This window comes from Physeter macrocephalus, chromosome 10, assembly GCF_002837175.3.
Source record: "Physeter macrocephalus isolate SW-GA chromosome 10, ASM283717v5, whole genome shotgun sequence".
NCBI classification, from domain to species: domain Eukaryota; kingdom Metazoa; phylum Chordata; class Mammalia; order Artiodactyla; family Physeteridae; genus Physeter; species Physeter macrocephalus.
Genome location: NC_041223.1, coordinates 74,436,512 through 74,451,198, shown reverse-complemented (window position 1 = coordinate 74,451,198; position 14,687 = coordinate 74,436,512). Strand labels below are relative to the sequence as shown.

The following is a 14,687-nucleotide window of genomic DNA, read 5'->3' as shown; positions in this document are numbered from 1 at the left end:
TTTATCATGAGATTGCAGCAATTCAATCACATCTTCAGGCTCCACTCCTAATTCTGGTTCTCTTACTACTGCCACAACCACAATTACTTCTGCCACTGAAGCTTTGAACCCTTCAAAGTTATCCATGAGGACTGGAATCAACTTCTTCCAAACTCCTGTGTACCTTGATATTTTGACCTCTTCCCATGAATCACGATGTTCTTATTGACATCTAGAATGGTGAATCCTTTCCAGAAGGTTTTCAACTAACTCTGCCCAGATCCCTCAGAGGAATCAGTATCTATGACAGCTATAGCCTTACAAAATGTATTTCTTAAAAAATAAGACTTGAAAGTTGAAGTGACTCCTTGATCCGTGGGCTGCAGAATGGATGTTGTGTGAGCAGGCATGAAAACCATTCGTCCCACGGTCCCTCTCCATCAGAGCTCTGGGGTGACCAGGTGCACTGTCAGTGAGCAGTGATATTTTGAAAGGAATCTTTTTTTCTGAGAGTAGGTCAACAGTGAGCTTAAAATATTCAGTAAACTATGTTGTAAAGAGATGTGCTGTCTTGCAGGCTTTGTTGTTCCATTTACAGAGCACAGGCAGAGTAGATTTAGCATAATTTTTAAGGGCCCTAGGATTTTCAGAATGGTGAATGAGCACAGGCTTCAACTTGAAGTCACCAGCTGCAATAGCCCTTAACTGGAGAGCCAGCCTGTCCTTTGAAACCAGAAACCAGACACTGACTTCTCCTCTCTAGCTATGAACATCCTAGATGGCATCTTCTTCCAACAGAAGGCTGTTTTGACTAAATTGAAAACCTGTTGTTTAGGGTAGCCACCCTCATGAATTATCTTAGCTAGATCTTCTGGATAACTTGCTGCAGCTTCTACATCAGCACTTGCTGCTTCACCTTGCATTTCTATGTTATGGAAATGACTTCTTTCCTTAGACCTCATGAACCAACCTCTGCTAACTTCAAGCTTTCCTTCTGTATCTTCCCACCTCTCTCAGCCTTCACAAAATTGAAGAGTTAATAAGGCCTTGCTCTCGATTAGACTTTGGGTTAAGAGAATGCTTTGGCTGGTTTGATCTTTCCAGACTACTAAAACTTTCTCTGTAACAGCAGTAAGGCTGTTTCACTTTCTTCATTCATGTGTTCACTGGAATAGCACATTTAATTTCCTTCAAGAACTTTTCATTTGCATCCACAACTTGGCTATCTGTTTGGCACAAGAGGCCGAGCTTTTGGCCTATCTCGGCTTTCAACATGCCTTCCTCACTAAGCTTCATCATTTCTAACTTTTGATTTAAAGTGAGGGACACGGACTCTTCCTTTCACTTGGACACTTACTGGCCATTGTACAGTTATTAATTGGCCTAATTTCAATATTGTTGCATCTCAAGGAATAGGGAGGCACAAGGAGAGGGAAAGAGACAGGGAACAGCCAGTCGGTGGAGCAGTCAGAACACACACAACATTTACAATTAAGTTCACCATCTTATAAAGTTGTGATTTGTGGTGCCCCAAAATAATGACAATAGTAACATCAACACCGATCACAAAACACCATAACAAATATAGTAATAATGCAAAAGTTTGAAATATTGTTAAGAATTACCAAAATGTGACAGAGAAGACTCAAAGTGAGCAAATGCTATTAAAAAATGGGCGGCGGCAAGAGATTTGCTCCATGCTTGATTGCCACAAACCTTCAATTTGTAAAAAACGCAGTATCTGCGAAGCACAATACAAGAGGTATGCCCGTATACCCAAACTGGAATCCAGGCAGTGAGATTCCTGAGCCTGCACTTTTAACCTACTATACTTTATGCAGTCTACATTCATAACACATATCAAAATACTGGAAACAAAGTGACATGCCCACTTCCAAAATGAAGTGGGAAATATGCACTTAGCCACTCCCTACATATAAAAAATAAAATGGCTGTCCTCCATGTGTATAGAACGTACATCATTTTGGAAGTGATCGACCACAAACTTCACAATTCACTTTCAAAAACTACAATTTTAGAATGGTTTCATGTGGCCATCTCACACAAATTACGAGTCAATTAAAACTTTAGCTTTTCTGTACAATCTACTATGCCATTCAAAATTTTCCTAATAAAGTCAGACTGTGCCAAAAGATAAAACTTCAGGACGCTATATTGAAGTTTTTGCTTAACTATTTCTCTCCATCCTTTCTCCATTATACAAACGATCATAAAAATTTTAATCTCGACCATTAAAAAATGATCTATATTAAATACATGATGCATGGCCATAATTGTCAAGTCTATACATTTGGCAATTCCTCACACAATGTGTTTTGTAACTCTTGAAGTATCTTCCTCTTTTAACTCTAATACAGTGATTTAACATCTCATGTCTGAATCTGGTTTCTCAACCTAGATTATGTTCCTTGGGTGTACAAACAGCACCTGGGTCTCAAATATTTTGAATCAAATCAATACTGTCAATATCATTCGCTGTGTAATCAAAGGGCAACATTAAAAGAGAAGTTTTTTACTTTCTTAAAAATGCAACAGCATCAGAAATGTGTAACAATTTGCCAAGTCATTTTTTGTAGTTAAAAAATAAGTTCTCTATGCTTCTGAAAAGATACTCCAGGATTCTCAGAGGGTGCTCAAAGAAGAAATGAAAGAAATAGAGCCCAAGATGTACTGTTGCAGAAAAGAAATCCAACAACCACGTGTCCAAAAGAATTGATGAAATGTAAATGAACAAAAATATTTAGAAATCAGCACTCCAAGAACCTTGCACTCCCTGACACTGTGTGGTGGTAATCCACGAACCTGAAATGCTAATCAATAAACCTCATTTCTTCATTAAATATAATAAAGATCTTACCTCCAGACAAAAATTATTAAGTAAAAAAGATTTCGTGAGAAATCTGTGTAAAGAAAAAAATAATAAAAATAGCACATTTAAGAAAGCAAGGGCTTCCCTGGTGGCGCAGTGGTTGAGAGTCCGCCTGCCGATGCAGGGGACACGGGTTCGTGCCCCGGTCTGGGGGGATCCCACATGCCGCGGAGCGGCTGGGCCCGTGAGCCATGGCCGCTGAGCCTGCGCGTCCGGAGCCTGTGCTCCGCAACGGGAGAGGCCACAGCAGTGAGAGGCCTGCGTAACACAAAAAAAAAGGAAAAAGGAAAGCAAAATGTATCAAAAAGGCAAGCACCAAGTTACCATGTCAAGGAAGATAACCATTATCTATATTTTTGTACCCCAAAACTAACTTTTATCAAAAAGTTTTATTAACATGCTATTATATGTCAAAAATTATCAACCTTCCCTAATTTCAATACTCAATACAATTCAAATTTTAATATTATGGTTTTAAATGATTAATATAAAGACAACTTCCTTTCCATTTTTCTATCCTGAAAGTTGCTTCGGACCAAAGCTATTTTTCACCTACATTTACACAAACCACTTCTCATAGATTTGACTTATCTGAACATGCAACAGATGAGTATATCACAGGATCAGCTAGACAGTTATCTGAGGTCTATCCCAACAGCACAGAATGCATAACTAATTCATTGTGATCGATAAGGAAATCCACTATCCTCCCAAAGGATGCAAAAGCAGTATAATAAGTTATATTTTCAAGCTCTTCAGTAAATGCACCTACAAAACATGCACAGAACAGGGGAAAACGTGTCCCATCATTAACTCATGTGTTATCTTTCTCACAAATCTCCCATACAGCTACCAAATAAAGCTTAAACTCTAAGGCTGTAGTTCCGCATACTTAACAAGTGGCTCACTTCAGTTGAGTGGATGTCTTTCTGCTGCTAAGGAACTGACTGAACTGTGTGTGGCTTCATCAGCGCAATGACAGCTATTAAAAGTACTTCCTTAAATTCTGTTACTATCATGGGGAAATGGAGTATATATTTTAAAATAGTGATGATGAAGATGCTGATGGAGAGAAAATTCATTATCGTACTATATGGCCAGTAAAGAGAACTGAGGAGAAATAATAATAATAAATTAAGAAAGGTCTAAGTGGTAATGACGGTTAAGTAATCACTATCTGAAACAATAATCTTCCCAACATAACACCTTTTATGCTCTGGAATGAAGAGACAAATTCAAAAACAAGAAATGCTGCAAAGATTTCCTGGTTCTTTGACTAGTGTCTCTACCAGAGAACCACATCTACCAACATTTTCACAATCCCAAACACTTCATTCAAGAATCAAAAAATGGTAGGTAATGAATGAGTAATGGAGACACAGTTTTGGAAGATCTCAAACAACCAATTTAGAAATGCGAAGACAAGTTAAAACCCAAAACAGTAACTAAGTAGAACAATGTACTATTTAAGCACTCCGTAAGTAGCTGACTGTATCTCCACCCCCCCATCCCAAAATAACGTGGTAAAGTTCGTATTTCCTAAGACTCAGCTACCAATGTTTCACTTTAAATTAAGCATCTCTACATGTGATGAAGATCAGGGCGAGGAAGATATTAAGTCGTTGTTGCCACTTACATTAATGACTATTCATGATCATGTTCTGCAAACGATTCCTGAGCAGCACCGATAATCACACACTCAAATTACTTCGAATCACGGTCTTCGAAAAACAGCATTTAACAACTCAAAGATGGGGAAAAAGTCATCGGACCCGGCAATACACAGCTGGGGAAAAGAAGGGGCACTGGACTGTGCGCGGTACCAACATTCCCTCCCTTTCTCCCTCCTCCCCGCCCCCCGGGTCAGGTGATCAGTTATTTAGCACCATGAACACCCACGTATCGACAAGTGGCTCATTAAATTACACGTATTATCGAAGGCCAGATTCCTGGCTTCTCATTTCAAACTATGCAAAAGGAGTCGGCAGTCTGGGTCCCGAGCACAAAAGCGCGCGGTCGCAGAAGGGTGGATGGAGCGCCGACTCCTCGTCCCCACCAGCGGGCACCCGGCTCGGCTTCGCGGCCAAGGCCAGCGCCGGCTGCAGGGCCGGGGCCCAAAGCTCGATGCCGAAGGGCCGGGTCGGGGCCTGCGGGCTGGGCCTCCCCGGCAGCGCCCGCCGTGCCGCCCGGCCTGCGCGCCCGCGCGGCGGCGCACTCACCCCGAGGCCCGGGCGCGGAGCCGGCGGGGAGGCCGCGGCTCCGACCCTCCGCCCGGCGGCCCCGCCACAGCGGCCCAAACGGTCCCGGGAGGCAAAGGCGGCGCGGGCGGGCCGAGGGCGGCACGCAAGAAGCCGAGAGGCGCCTTCCCGCTGCTTCCCGCTGCGCGGGAGGAAGGCGCGGAGCGCGGCCGCGGGAGGGCGGGAGGCCGCGGAGGCGCAGGGCTGGGGTTGGGGGAGGGGAGGGCCGCCCGTCGCCCGGCCGCGGCCGCGCCGCAACTCACCAGCTCCGCCGACGAGCGCTACCACTGGCAGCGAGAGGAAGATGGTGGCCGCGCCGCCGCGGAGGAGGGGGCCGGCTGCGCCGAGAGGGGGTACGCGCAGGACGCAGGCGTCGCTGCCACAGCCTCTGCTTCCTCACGGCCCGGGCGGCCACTGCGGACCACGCCGTCCCGTCTTCCGCGCCGCCCTCCTTATCCTCGTTGCAGCCGCCGCCGCCCAGGGTCCGAGGGTCGCTCGCCTCGTGGGGACCGTGCGGCGGCGCGAGACCCCGCAGCCATCGGCGTGCGGCGACGGCGCGGGGGCTGGAGCGGGGTCGCGTCACGTGACCGCACTGTTTACCGTTCCGGGGCCGCGCCGCGCCTGCGCGCTGCGAGCCTCCCGGGCTTCCGAGGGCGCGGCACCGCCCGCGGGCCAGGGGTAAGGCTACACACAGTTGCTTTCTCTCGGTTGTAGTAACCGCTAAAGCTTCCTGCTTAATGTGATATTGATGGGCAGATCTGCTCCCCCTTAGGTGCTTTTTACTAATTGAGTGTGTGTTCCAGAATGGCGGGCGAGGGTGGCACGGACTGAGCCCCTTGCCCAGGAATCCCTGCGGGCTTTACACCGCAGGCCCGTCGTGAATCGCCTCGCCCTCTTCGTTACCCTGTTAGCAAGCCGGTCTGCGTTCAGGACTCAAGCTGCCTCCTCCAAGAAATGTTCCCGATCTAATCTAAGTCAGCAGTTCTCAAGTGTGGCCAGAGGATCTCCGGAGGGGGCCCCCAAGCCCTTTCAGAGGGTCTCCAGTTCTTTTGCAATGGCATGTGTATAAGGCCCAATTTTCTTCATCTCCCTCAACCGAAACAACGTGTAGCAACCGATTTAAGGCAGAAGCAGAAAGGAGAATCAGCCATCCTCCGTGAAGCCCGACAATGCAGATATTTGCAAAAATTTAAAACAATGCCACTCTTTCATTAAATTTTGTTGGTAAATGTATTTTTCATAATAAATATTTATGGTAACAATGAATTTCGGGGTTTTTTAAATGTTCTTTATTGTTCTTAGGTTTAATTTCTAAGACGGTAAATATCAATACATATCACTAACCCATATAAACAAAAACTCCTGGAAGTCCCTCAGTAATTTTTAAGAGCGAAGAGGGGTTCTGAGACCAAAAAGTTTGAAAACCACTGGTTTACGTTATGTGCCTCCACAGCAGCTTGGGCGGGCCTCTATCTCAGCCCTTAACAAGCACTGTCAGGTAATTGTTGGTAGTCATCCCCCAGACCAAGATGAGCCCCTTAAGGACCAGGAATGTCTCCTAACTGCAGGGACCATCACAGTACCCACTAAAAAATGATAGCCAGCCAGCACCTGCTGTGCTCTTCTAAAACCTTTACTTGTTGATTTAAGCCTCAAGCCAGCAGCAGGCCACACTGTAGGATGCAATGCCAATAATAGCTCACAGGCATGTAAAGATCTGTTCTTTACTTTCTCCCGTCTGTGGCATTTCAAGCACTCTCCAAACCAAATGCTCTTCCACAAAGGAGGTTTAGATTGTCCTAATGCTGGAATCCTAGATTTCAATCCCCTGTCTTGATTCATCAATCCCTCAGAACCTTGTTTTACAATCTCTCTTTTTTAAAGTATTTTTCTGAGAAAGGAGGATAGAAATGAATAGTCAAGGGTTTTTTCACTTGCAGTGTCTAGGATGAATTGCAAAAATAAATCTAACTTTATCTTTACTCTTCTCCTGGACCTCAATGTGAAATTTGCAAAAGTCATTAGAAAAGAATAAGATTATTGTCAGAAACAAAATTCCACCCTAAAGGAATTCAATACAGTAGAGCTTGAATGGAAAATCATTAGATGGAAAATCCCCTTAGAGGAGCTGGGAGAAAACTTACCTTGTTAGAGAAATTTTCATAAATTTATGAAAAAACAAAATGGAAGTAAAAGATATAGGAACCATAAGCCTGTCACGTTTACAAAACAAAAATTTCTGTCCTTAAAAAGCCAACCAGCTTGCCACAGAGCATGATGTTTTAACTTTATTATTTTGAACCAGCCAAGAACCTAGATTCACATTTGTCTTGCTTTTGGCATCCAGATGTAAACACAAACTATGTCTCTTTTACCCAATCCATAGAAAGGTTACTAGAAGAAAGGACCAGCATAATAATACTGGGAACAGCTCTAACCTAATGCATGACGCTGTTTTAGTTAAAAGACGTTTTGAAAAATCAGATTGTATTGGTAATATTGAAAACTACAAATTAACTTAGGAAAATTAAATATGATAGAAAACAAGACAACTAACAATAGCAAAAACTGACAGTACATTTATAATTGACTATAAAGAAGTGAAAGAATGAAAATTGACAAAAATTGTATCTTGCAAAATTGAGCCTGGCAGAAAGTGCGGCCATGGAAGACAGCTCACGATGCAGATACGAAGGTTAATTTTGGCCTAAAAAATGCTTGTCTGGGGCTTCCTTGGTGGTGCAGTGGTTGAGAATCTGCCTGCCAGTGCAGGGGACGTGGGTTCGTGCCCCGGTCCCAGAAGATCCCACATGCGGTGGAGCAACTAGGCCCGTGAGCCACAACTACTGAGCCTGCACGTTTGGAGCCTGGGCTCCGCAGCAAGAGAGGCCGCGACAGTGAGAGGCCCGCGCACCGCGATGAAGAGTAGCCCCCGCTTGCCACAACTAGAGAAAGCCCTCGCACAGAAACAAAGACCCAACACAGCAAAAGTAAATAAACAAAATTAATAAACTCCTACCAACAACATCTTCTTAAAAAAAAAAAATGCTTGTCATCACTAAAACACTGATCCCTGCAGTATCATCAGAGTAAAGATGGGGAAAAATTGAAAGAGTTAACTGCAGAGAACAGAAAATCAGTAAAAATATTAAATTTATTTAATGGAGTTTTCTCTGGAAAATACTTTCTATACACCAGACACACTTTCAAGCTAGTTCAAGAGACATGTAAATGTTTTTATTCCTAAACATGGGATCAAAACAGTGGGGTTAAAATATCCTGAACTCATTTTACTGAGGTCATCATGGAATTTAGAGGCTTCGTCCAGAACGCTGTGCACCTCATGATTGACGGGCTTGCTCCCTTCCCACACTTTCTCTGCCTGCTTAATTCAGAAAGATGGCTCCCAGCCACTCAGGCTTTCAGCAGCAAACAATGGGTGAAGAGGAATTGCATGCCTCATCCCAGGGTGAATAATTTGCACAGCATACCAGAGTTCAGGGAGATCTAGAGAGCGTGGGTCAAACAATACCATAAAGCTTTTCCATGCACCAGGACTGCACAAGGTATAAAAGAAGCTTTGCACACTTCAGCAACTCTAAGGTACAAGGAAGGAGCAAAGAGAGACGTGAGACGCCAGTTTTCTAACCAGTTGTGTCCTTAACGATATAGCCATTATCTTGTAATAACGTTTAATGGAGTATAATCTGTAAAAATCCTGAATCACTATGCTGTACACCTGAAATAATATAATATTGTAAATCAACTCTCCTTCAATTTAAAAAAGAAACAGTGAGTTACTACTTCACACACACTAGGATTTCTATAATCAAAAAGATAGATAATAACAATTATTGGTGAGGATGTGGAAAATCAGAACACTTGTACACTGCTGGTGGGAATGTAAAATGGTTCAGCTGCTTTGGAAAACAGTCTGAAGTTCTTAAACTTAAACATAGAGTTACCATATGACCCAGTAATTCCATTCCTAGGTTTATACACAAGAGATATGAAAATATATGTCCATGCCAAACGTTGTACATGAATGTTCATAGCAGCATTATTCATAATATCAAAAGGTGGAAACAAGGTAAATGTATGAATAAATAAAATGTGGTACATCCATACAATGGAATATGATACGGTAATTTTTAAAAGTACCAATATGTGCTACAACATGGATGAACCTTGAAAACATTATGCTAAATGAAAGAAGCTAGGCACAAAATACAAAATTTATTTTATGAAAAGGTCAGAATAGGTAAATCTATAGAGTCAGAAAGTAGATTAATGGTTGCTTAGGAGGGGAAGGGGTGACAGAGGGGTGATGGCTAAATGTTTAGAGTTTCATTTCAAGATGATGAAATGAAAATGTTCTAAAATTGACTGTCATAATGGTCACACCTGTCTGTGCATCTCCTAAAAACAATTGAATTATACACTTTAAATGGGTGACGTATGGTATGTAAATTTTATCTCAATAAAACTGTTACTTTTTAAAAAAGGAAACTTGAATAAATGAAAATATATACTATGCTGTAGGTAGAGAAAAATAATATAATAAAGATGCCAATTCTCCCCAAAATCACCCCTGAAAGTATTACCATTCCTTTTTTAATTTGGCAAGAGAATTTTGAAGTTAATCTAGGAGAAAGGAAGAGCTAATATAACTATCACAGTTAAGAAAAAAATGGCATGAGACTGTCTGGGGAACAGAGATATGGTCAATTAACAGAATAAGGACAGGAACGGGAGACTCGGGATTTGCTACTTAATGTTTACATGTCTGAGCTTTCTAGTCTATTCCATTGATCTATGATTATGGTTTTGTGCCAGCACCATACTGTTTTAATTACTATAGCTTTGTACAATAGCTTTGTAGAAGCAGGGCGCATGATATCTCCAGCTTTGTTCTTTTTTTTCCTCAAGATTGCTTTGGAAATTTGGGTTTTTTTGTGGTTTCATACAAATGTTAAGATTATTTGTTCTAGTTCTGCAAAACACGTCATGGGTATTTTGATAGAGATTGCATTAAATCTGTAGATTGCTTTCAGTAGTATGGACATTTTAACACTATTAATTCTTCTAATCCCAAACACGGGATATCTTTCCATTTAATGTATTAATGAAAGGATTTTTATTGTGTCATCATCATCCTTTACTCTGTCCTTACCCACTGATGCCCCAATCAACCCCCCCAACACCCCCCCAGGCACCAGGCCTCAAAAGGAGTGGAGACTGAACAGCCAGTCTCATGAGACTGAACACCTCTCATGAGCCAGGTCCAGTATAGTTTTGTCCCAGTGCTTCTGTAGACAGAAGCCAAGGGAGCTGTGTTCAATAAATGAATCTGAGAGATGTGAAGGTACAAAGCTCAGCTCCATTGGTACCAGAAGACCAAGTGTGGTGTAGAAGGGTTGGAGTCATTTCATCCATTTCTGGAGCAGAACACAGATGGCTTTAGCACCTACCAGACTTCAGGGGATGTGGTGCTTTGTTGGTAACTTAAGGGTCCACAGTTTTGGAGGCTCTGAGAGACGTAACCTTAGTCCAGCCATCACCACTGTTGCAATGCCTCCCTCTCCCCAAATACAATAGTAGTGACCTAGTAGGTAATGAACGTGAGGAAAGTGGGGGCATGATAATAGCAGAAGACTGAGCTCACGTGCAGATTGAGTCAAATACGTTTAAACCAAAAACCTTAGCTATTGACATTTGTTATGGAATAACGAGACTCTTGCCTCCCCAGCCTGTTCCCACTAAAGGTGGCAGGAGGGATATTTGGTTCAAATATGTTATCACTGCCTAGAGGATGTACAGGTCAAATACCTGTACATTAAAGATGAGCTGGAGCACCCCAGCTCCAGCTTCTGCTGGGGTAGGAGGAAGTGGGCATCGTTGTCATGCTATAATGAAGTATTTAGACATGCACAGATTAACATTTTAGGCAAACAACAAATGGCTGAATGGTAAAGTTAATATTCAGCAAAACTGGATGCCAAACCAAATGATACCATAAAAGAATAAACTTCTACAAAACCGGAATTAATCTGAAATTTTAAAACTTTTCATTGTTATTAGGTTTATTTTTAGTTCAATTTTAACAGTTTGATATTACAGTGCAGGAAAAATCATTACTCAACCACATCCACGATGTTGCTCTTATAGTCACTCTATGTGCATTTGTGAGACGACGTATCAAACGGGGGTTTTGTGATAATTTACTTTCACCTGGGACCATTAGAGGAGCTACATACGTTTATGGCCAGGTCTGTCAGAGTAGGTACTGCTGACTCTGATGCTGCTGCTGGCGGGATTGTGCTTTCCTTCCTCTCCAGTAGTAACTGACTAAAGAAAAGATTTTGTTTTACTTCTGGGCTTGAAGATTTGGTTGATGCTTTCAATATGTGTGTTTTAAGACCATTCTATGATATAAAGCTTTGTGAACTATCTCAAAAAGATGTTTCTGATTACTTTCAGAAGCAGTCTGAAGATTGTTGTTCCCTTCACTACAATGATACAATAGGCAAATCAAAAATGTGGAAAATTCTACAAGTCAAATCACAGAGTTTCTTCAACAAATTAATAATATTTTTTTTAAAAAAACTAAAAATGGTGCAAATGAACCGGTTTGCAGGGCAGAAATTGAGACACACATGTAGAGAACAAACGTATGGACACCAAGGGGGGAAAGTGGCAAGGGTGGTGGTGGTAGGATGAACTGGGAGATTGGGATTGACATGTATACACTAATATATATAAAATAGATAACTGATTAGGACAGGCTGTATAAAAAATAAATAAAATTAAATTTAAAAATTTTGAAAAAAGAACTAAAAAGGAAGAAATATTATTGATTAAAAGAAATTTTTAAAACACACAAAACAAATACAAGGTGTGAATCTTCTTTGGATTCTTATTTGAACAAACTAATAATCAATTGAACAAACTAATACCTGGACAAACATAACTAAACTATAAAAACACTTTTAAAGTAATCAGGGGAAATTGTGATAATGGTATTTTTTTTCTTTTTTTAACAGTTTTATTTTATTTTATTTTATTTTGGAGTATAGTTGATTTACAATGTTACTTTCAGGTGTACAGCAAAGTGATTCTGTTATACATATAACTATCCTTTTTCAGATTATTTTCCCATATAGGTTATAACAGAATATTGACTAGAGTTCCCTATTCTATACAATAGGTCCATGTTGATTATTTTTTATATAGTAGTGTGTATATGTTAATCCCAAACTCCTAATTTACCCCTTCCTCCCATCTTTCCCTTTTGGTAACCATAAGTTTGATTTCAAAGTCTGTTGAGTCTGTTTCTGTTTTGTAATAAGTTCATTTGTATCATTATTTTAGATTCCACATATAGGTGATATCATATGATATTTGTCTTTCTCTGTCAGAGTTACTTCACTCAGTATGATAATCCACAAATGGCATTATTTCATTCTTTTTTATGACTAATATTCCATCATATATATATGAACCTTATTTCCCTATCTATTCATCTGTTGATGGACATTTAGGTTGCTTCCACATCTTGGCTATTGTAAATAGTACTGCAATGAACATTGGGGTTCATGTACTTTTTCAAAGTATGGTTTGCTCCAGATATTTGCCTAAGAATGGGATTGCTGGATCATATGGTAGCTCTATTTTTAATTAATTTATTTTTTTATTTCTTAAATTTTTGGCTGTGTTGGGTCTTTGTTACTGTGTGCAGGCTTTCTCTAGTTGCAGCAAGCAGGCGCTACTCTTCGTTGTGGTGCGCAGGCTTCTTGCAGTGGCTTCTCTTGTTCTAGAGCACGGGCTCAAGATGCATGGGCTTCAGTAGTTGTGGCACGTGGGCTCAGTAGTTGTGGCTCACAGGCTCCAGAGCACAGGCTCAGTAGTTGTGGCACACGGGCTTAGTTGCCCTGTGGCATGTGGGATCTTCCTGGACCAGGGAAGATCAAACCCATGTCCCCTGCCTTGGCAGGTGGATTCTCAACCACTGCGCCACCAGGGAAGGCCTCTATTTTTAGATTTCTAAGGAAACTCCATACTGTTCTCCATAGTGGTTGTATCAATTTACATTCCCACTAACAGTGCAAGAGGGTTCCCTTTCCTCCACATCCTCTCCAGCTTTTATTTTTTGTAGACTTTTTGATGATAGCCATTCTGACTGGTGTGAGGTGATACTTCATTGGAGTTATGATTTGCATTTCTCTAATAATTAGCTATGTTGAGCATTTTTTATGTGCTTTTTGGCCATCTTTTTATGTCTTCTTTGGAGAAATGTCTATTTTGATCTTCTGCTCATTTTTTGATTGGGGTGTTTGTTTTTTTTGGTATTGAGTTGCATGAGCTGTTTGTATATCTTGGAAATTAATCCCTTGTGGGTCACTTCACTTGCAAATATTTTCTCCCATTCTGTGGGTTATCTTTTTGTTTTGTTTATGGTTTCCGTTGCTGTGCAGAAGCTTTTAAGTTTAATTAGGTCCCATTTGTTTGTTTGTGTTTTTATTTTCATTACCCTAGGAGGTGGATCCAAAGAGATATTGCTGCAGTTTATGTCAAAGGGTGTTCTGCCTATGTTTTCCTCTAAAAGTGTTAAGAGTATCTGGTCTTATATTAAGAACTTTAAACCATTTTGAGTTTATTTTTGTGTATGGTATTAGAGAATGTTCTAATTTTAGTTTTTAAAAAAGGCCGTCCAGTTTTCCCAGCACCACTTATTGAAGAGACGGTCTTTTCTCCATTGTATATTCTTGCCTCCTTTGTCATAGATTAATTTACCATAGGTGCGTGGGTTTATTTCTGGGCATTGCATTCTGTTCCATTGATCTGTAAGTCTGTCTTTGTGCCACTACTATACTGTTTTGATTACTATAGCTTTATATTACAGTCTGAAGTCAGGGAACTTGATTCCTCCTGCCCCATTTTTCTTTCTCAAGATTGCTTTGGCTATTCAGGGTCTTTTATGTTTTCATACAAATTTTAAGATTTTTTGTTCTAGATCTGCAAAAAATGCCAGTGGTAATTTGATAGGGATTGCATTGAATCTGTAGATTACCTTGGGTGGATAGTCATTTTGACAATATTGATTCTTCCAATCCAAGAACATGGTATATCTTTCCATCGGTTTGTGTCATTTTTTATTGCTTTCATCAGCATCTTATAGTTTTCAGAGTACAGGTCTTTTGCCTCCTTAGGTAGGTTTATTCCTAGGTGTTTTATTCTTTTTGATGTGATGGTAAAAGTGACTGTTTACTTAATATCTCTTTCTGATCTTTCATTGTTAGTGTACAAAAATGAAACAGATTTCTCTGTATTAATTTTGTATCCTGCAACTTTACCAAATTCATTGATTAGCTCTAGTAGTTTTCTGGTAGCATCTTTAGGATATTCTATGTATAGTATCATGTCATCTGCAAACAGTGATAGTTTTACTTCTTATTTTCCAATTTAGATTCCTTTTATTTCTTTTTTCCCTCTGATTGCCATAACTAGGACTTCCAAAATTATGTTGAATCAAAGTGGCGAAAGCGGACATCCTTGTCTTGTTCCTGATTGTAGGGGAAATG

The 14,687-nt window shown here is 40.9% G+C and overlaps 1 protein-coding gene and 1 long non-coding RNA gene across 10 annotated transcripts in view; one reads left to right on the top strand and one right to left on the bottom strand.

The window, feature by feature from the left end:
• PHF3 (PHD finger protein 3) overlaps positions 1–5,684 on the bottom strand; it is a 114,852-nt gene extending 109,168 nt beyond the window's left edge. For 5 of the 9 annotated variants that reach the window (XM_028494680.2, XM_024132946.3, XM_028494684.2 and 2 more), the window contains exons 1-2: positions 5,370–5,456; positions 4,506–4,655 (exon numbers count right to left, since the gene is read on the bottom strand). In XM_028494680.2, the coding sequence (XP_028350481.1) occupies positions 4,506–4,507 (2 nt within the window). In that variant the 5' untranslated portion in view covers positions 4,508–4,655; positions 5,370–5,456. Of the gene's footprint in view, positions 1–4,505; positions 4,656–5,369 lie in introns of all 9 variants that reach the window. The other 4 variants (XM_028494681.2, XM_028494682.2, XM_028494683.2 and 1 more) reach the window with 4 other exon arrangements.
• Positions 5,685–5,695: 11 nt separating this feature from the next.
• LOC129392476 (uncharacterized) lies at positions 5,696–6,052 on the top strand. The gene is made up of 2 exons (XR_008618409.1): positions 5,696–5,784; positions 5,910–6,052. It is a non-coding gene; the product is annotated as an uncharacterized lncRNA (long non-coding RNA).
• The last annotated feature ends 8,635 nt before the right edge of the window (positions 6,053–14,687 follow it).